The sequence below is a fragment of the Oncorhynchus kisutch genome, linkage group LG23, assembly GCF_002021735.2.
Source record: "Oncorhynchus kisutch isolate 150728-3 linkage group LG23, Okis_V2, whole genome shotgun sequence".
NCBI lineage: Eukaryota > Metazoa > Chordata > Actinopteri > Salmoniformes > Salmonidae > Oncorhynchus > Oncorhynchus kisutch.
The window spans coordinates 28,657,688-28,663,745 of record NC_034196.2 but is presented as its reverse complement, the minus strand read 5'-3'; the positions used below and the strand labels follow the sequence as shown (position 1 = coordinate 28,663,745).

The 6,058-nt window shown below is 41.8% G+C and overlaps 1 protein-coding gene across 1 annotated transcript in view; it reads left to right on the top strand.

The window, feature by feature from the left end:
- Positions 1-4,578: 4,578 nt before the first annotated feature.
- The window catches only part of septin5b (septin 5b), a 60,374-nt gene continuing 58,894 nt past the window's right edge, over positions 4,579-6,058 (top strand). The window contains 2 exon segments of the mRNA XM_031802543.1: positions 4,579-4,663; positions 4,891-4,904. Of these exon segments, the coding sequence (XP_031658403.1) occupies positions 4,621-4,663; positions 4,891-4,904 (57 nt within the window). The 5' untranslated portion in view covers positions 4,579-4,620.

Genomic DNA, 6,058 nt, shown 5'->3' with positions numbered 1-6,058 from the left:
ATAGTTGTAGCAGTAGTATTAGTAGCAGTATTAGTTGTAGCAGTAGCAATAGTAATAGTAATAGTAGTAGTAGTAGCAGTAGTAATAGCTGTAGCAGTAGCAGTAGTAGCAGTAGCAATAGTAGTAGTAGTAGTGTAACGGATGTGAAACGCTAGCTTAGTTAGCGGTGGTGCGCTCTAAATAGTGTTTCAATCGGTGACGTCACTTGCTTTGAGACCTTGAAGTAGTTGTTCTCCTTGCTCTGCAAGGGCCGCGGCTTTTGTGGAGCGATACTGTTACATTGATGCTGTTGACCCGGATCACTGGTTGCTGCGGAAAAAGGAGGAGGTCAAAAGGGGGGTGAGTGTAAAGGATGTGAAACGCTAGCTTAGCTTCCCAAAATAAGTTGGGTGAATTTTGGCCCATTCCTCCTGACAGAGCTGGTGTAACTGAATCAGGTTTGTAGGCCTCCTTGCTCGCACACGCTTTTTCATTTCCTGAAACAAATTTTCTATAGGATTGAGGTCAGGGCTTTGTGATGGCCACTCCAATACCTTGACACTGTTGTCCTTATACCATTTTGCTACAAATTTGGAAGTATGCTTGGGGTCATTGTTCATTTGGAAGACCCATTTGCAACCAAGCTTTAACTTCCTGACTGATGTCTTGAGATGTTGCTTCAATATATCGACATAATTTTTCATCCTCGTGAAGCCATCTATTTTTTGAAATGCAGTCCCTACTGCAACAAAGCACCACCACAACATGATGCTACCACCCTCGTGCTTCACGGTTGGGATGGTGTTCTTTGCAAGCCTCCCCCTTTTTCCCCCAAACATAACGATGGTCATCATGGCCAAGCAGTTCTATTTTTCTTTCATCAGACCACAGGACATTTCTCCAAAAAGTACGATCTTCGTCCCCATGTGCAGTTGCAAACCGTAGTCTGGCTTTTTTATGGTGGCTTCTTCCTTGCTATGCGGCCTTTCAGGTTATGTCGATATAGGACTCGTTTTACTATGGATATAGATGCTTTTGTACCTGTTTCCTACAGCATCTTCACAAGGTCCTTTGCTGTTGTTCTGGGATTGATTTTCACTTTTTGCACCAAAGTACGTTCATCTCTAGGAGACAGAACACGTCTCCTTCCTGAGCGGTATGACGGCTGAGTGGTTCCATGGTGTTTATACTTGCGTATTATTGTTTGTACAGATGAACGTGGTGCCTTCAGGCTTTTGGAAATTACTTCCAAGGATGAACCAGACTTCTGGAGGTCTACAATTTTTTTTCTGAGGTCTTGGGTGATTTCTTTTGATTTTCACATGATGTCAAGCAAAGAGACACTGAGTTTGAAGGTAGGTCTTGAAATACATCTACAGGTACACCTCCATTTGACTCAAATGATATCAATTAGCCTATCAGAAGCTTCTAAAGCCATGATGTCATTTTCTGGAATTTTACAAGCTGTTTAAAGGCACAGTCAAAACTTAGTGTATGTAAACTTCTGACCCACTGGAATTGTGAAACAGTGAGTTATAAGTGAAATAATCTGTCTGTAAACAATTGTTGGTAAAATGACTTGTGTCCTGCACAAAGTATATGTCCTAACCGACTTGCCAAAACAATAGTTTGTTAACAAGAAATTTGTGGAGTCGTTGAAAAACTACTTTTAATGACTCCAACCTAAGTGCATGTTATCTTCCGACTTCAACTGTACCTGTTTGTTACTGTACATGCGATATGCTTTGAGGACTGCACACATTGGGTAGAATTAACAAAATATCAGAGCAAACTAGAGTGTTATTTAGCCCTAAACAGAGAGTACACAGCGCAGAATACCTGACCACCGTGACTGACCCAAACTTAAGGAAATCTTTGACTATGTTCAGGATCAGTGAGCATAGCCTTGCTATTGTGAGAGGCTGCCGTAGGCATACCTGGCTCTAAAGAGAAGACAGACTATGTGCAAACTGCCCACAAAATGAGGTGGAAACTGAGCTGCACTTCCTAACCTCCTGCCAAATATATTACCATATTAAAGACATATATTTCCTTCAGATTACACAGACCCACAAAGATTTCAAAAACAAATCCAATTTTGATAAACTCCCATGTATGTATTGGGTGAAATACCACAGTGTGCCATCACAGCAGCAAGATGTATGACCTGTTGCCACAAGAAAAGGGCAACCATGAAAGAACAAACACCATTATAAATTCAACCCATATTTATGTTTATTTATTTTCCCTTTTGTACTTTAACTATTTGCACAGTGTTACAACACTGTAAATAGACATAATATGAAATATCTCTATTCCTTTGGAATTTTGTGAGTGTAATGTCTACTGTTAATTTTATGTTGTTTATTTCACTTTTGTTTACCAATTTCACTTGTTTTAGAAATGTAAACAGGGGCAGAGAGATGGGAAAAGAGTGCGATGGAGAGTGAGTTCTGTTTAGGTTAAGAGTACAGTTCTAAGGCCATGTCCCTTTGATGTTTTAGATAAATAAACCCGTATATATCTGTTCCCAGGAGAGGAGTCAGAGAATAGGGGTATTACTGAGTGGTCAACTCTGAGTACCCATCAAAACACTTCCTCTTTGTGTCACAACTAGAACAATAATAATTTACTTGTTTGTTTTTTACTACATTTACTCACCGTAAGCAGCATTCTGTTAGCCTGGCTGACACCAGCTCTCTAAGTCTCACTGACTTAGTGAGTCACAGCTCACATGGGTTACATCAGCCAGGGTGCCATTGTGCAGCACCATACACATTATCTATCCACATGGGTTACATCAGCCAGGCTGCCATTGTGCAGCACCATACACATTATCTATCCACATGGGTTACATCAGCCAGGCTGCCATTGTGCAGCACCATACACATTATCTATCCACATGGGTTACATCAGCCAGGCTGCCATTGTGCAGCACCATACACATTATCTATCCACATGGGTTACATCAGCCAGGCTGCCATTGTGCAGCACCATACACATTATCTATCCACATGGGTTACATCAGCCAGGCTGCCATTGTGCAGCACCATACACATTATCTATCCACATGGGTTACATCAGCCAGGCTGCCATTGTGCAGCACCAGACACATTATCTATCCACATGGGTTACATCAGCCAGGCTGCCATTGTGCAGCACCAGACACATTATCTATCCACATGGGTTACATCAGCCAGGCTGCCATTGTGCAGCACCAGACACATTATCTATCCACATGGGTTACATCAGCCAGGCTGCCATTGTGCAGCACCATACACATTATCTATCCACATGGGTTACATCAGCCAGGCTGCCATTGTGCAGCACCATACACATTATCTATCCACATGGGTTACATCAGCCAGGCTGCCATTGTGCAGCACCATACACATTATCTATCCACATGGGTTACATCAGCCAGGCTGCCATTGTGCAGCACCATACACATTATCTATCCACATGGGTTACATCAGCCAGGCTGCCATTGTGCAGCACCATACACATTATCTATCCACATGGAAATCTCTCTCAATTCAATTCAAGGAATTTATTTATTATTCTCTCTCTCTCTCTCTCTCTCTCTCTCTCTCTCTCTCTCTCTCTCTCTCTCTCTCAATTCAAGTGGCTTTATTGACATGGGAAACATATGTTAACATTGCCAAAGCAAGTGAAGTAGATAATACAAATGTGAAATAAATAATACAAATGAACAGTAAACATTACACTCATAGAAGTTCAATAATAACAAAAACATTACAAATGTCATATTGTTTAAATACAGTTTGTAACAATGTACAAATGGTTAAAGTACATAAGGGAAAATAAATCAACATAAATATGTGTTTTATTTACAATGGTGTGTGTTCTTCACTGGTTGACCTTTTCTCGTGGCAACAGGTCACAAATCTTGCTGCTGTGATGTCACACTGTGGAATTTCACCCAGTAGATCTGGGAGTGTATCAACATCGGGTTTGTTTTTTAATTCTTTGTGTATCTGTGTAATCTGAGGGAAATATGTGTCTCTAATATGGTCATACATTTGTCAGGCAGTTTCTCTCTCTCAGCTCTTCCATTGTGATGATACAGCCCCATCTACTGTACTTGTCAGATAACGGCCAAAGCCCTTCAGAGATCTGCTGGTTTAGGAATGGTGTTAGACTACCAGTCTGTGGCCATAACAACCAACTACAACTTGACACAGTTCTGAGAAATGTAATTCCTTGAAGTCTCAAGTTGACAGAAACTAGGCTATTGTTTGTTTTGTACTCAACAATAATGTCAAATAAATGCAGTATTTTTCATGTATCTCTCTCGCTTTAGGCTATATTTGTAGAGATTGTTTGTTGTATAGTGCTCTTCTTGTGTTTATCTGTTACAATTATGAAAAATGAAGCACTCTCTTTTTGAGATTCCATGTTATTGTTTTTATTATGGCCTATTTGTTTTCATTAAGCTATAAGTGTCTTGAAAATGCAATCTAAAAATGCACAATAGTTTACAATTTTCCAATTCATCTGTTTCTAATCAGGTCAAGTCTGTAATCTAATCAAACATAATTACTATTTTAGTGACTGCCCACACTGTAGCCCATCGTGAACGCGGGCGCGCGACCTTGTCCAGCTGTTTTTGCAACCAAGATGACGAGCAACACCAGGTACAAGAGCCGAGCACTCAGATCAGGTAGGCCTACGCGCACTACTCCAGCTGATCGCCAATCAGTTAATGGCACATTGATAATGATTTGTAACATATCATTATTAATAAAGATAACTGTGCTTTATCTATTTGCTATAACCTTTTATTTTTTTCTCTCCGCTCACGCGCCCATCGCTATGACTCGGTTTCTCGTGCTGCCGTTGCCGCCTCCGATGGTATATAACTCCAACGGATACCGTTTCCACTAACAGAGGATGGAAGAGAGGTAATCGTTTATAACTGCTCTATCCGCCCATGACTAGTCTGTCTGTGTGGCATGTGCATGGTAAATGCTACAAAGTGCGGTTCGAATTTAATTATCTATTCATAATCTAGTCATGTCCAAATTAGGCAATAATCGAAATGGTATTACCACATCTGAAATTAGATTTAATAAATTCAGAAAGAAAGGAATATTTCCTCCTATATGGCACCTTTGAAGCAATTACTACCCTATTATGAATGACCGCATTACGCCTGCATGGTGCGGCCTGTCCTTTGTATGATGGTTTATGTTTCATCGCAGCAGCGAGCGAGAGCTGCAGACAATTGCTGCACTAGAGAACATAAAGACCATATCTGCTCCGTGAACCCAATTAGGACAGGCACCGTTCAATCTTTTCACACACACACACACACACACACACACACACACACACACACACACACACACACACACACACACACACACACACACACACACACACACACACACACACACACACACACACACACACACAACAGACTTTTATTGTGTCGTCTGTTTGATTACCAGGGGTGTGAGCCCAGAGGTGGTCTGCTCATTAATTCCAGCTGTGCACAGATCACAGAGACAGGTGTCTCTATAGATTTCTCTATGGGTCTCCACCAGGCTGCTGAGGGGAAAACGGCTCATAATAATGGCTGGAACAGAGTAAATGGAATGGCATAAAACACAAAGGAACCATGTATTTGATACAATTCCACTCCAGCCATTACCACAAGCCTGGACTCCCCAATGAAGGTACCACCAACCTCCTGTGATCTCCACCTCGGTGGCTGTCTGCTTACATCCTGCTGTCTGCTCATTTTACAGCTCTCTAGTCCAGGGTTGGCCAACCTCCAAGCTCCCAAGAGAGCTGGGTGTGCAGGATTTACTCAATTCTTTAAACACCAAATTGGCCACTGTAATTTTGGATCCTCGTTAGCTGTCTCCATAGCAACCTCTGCTAATGCGATTGTCTTTCAGCACTGCCAGAGGAGATACAGTAGCATGAAATCAAAGAGACGGATGGGCTTTCTCTCTTCCAATCTCTCCCTCTCATCCCTATGCTCTCTCTCCTCCCAATCTCTATCCACATTCTCTCTGTTCCCCCTCTCTACACCGCCTCTCTCTCCCCC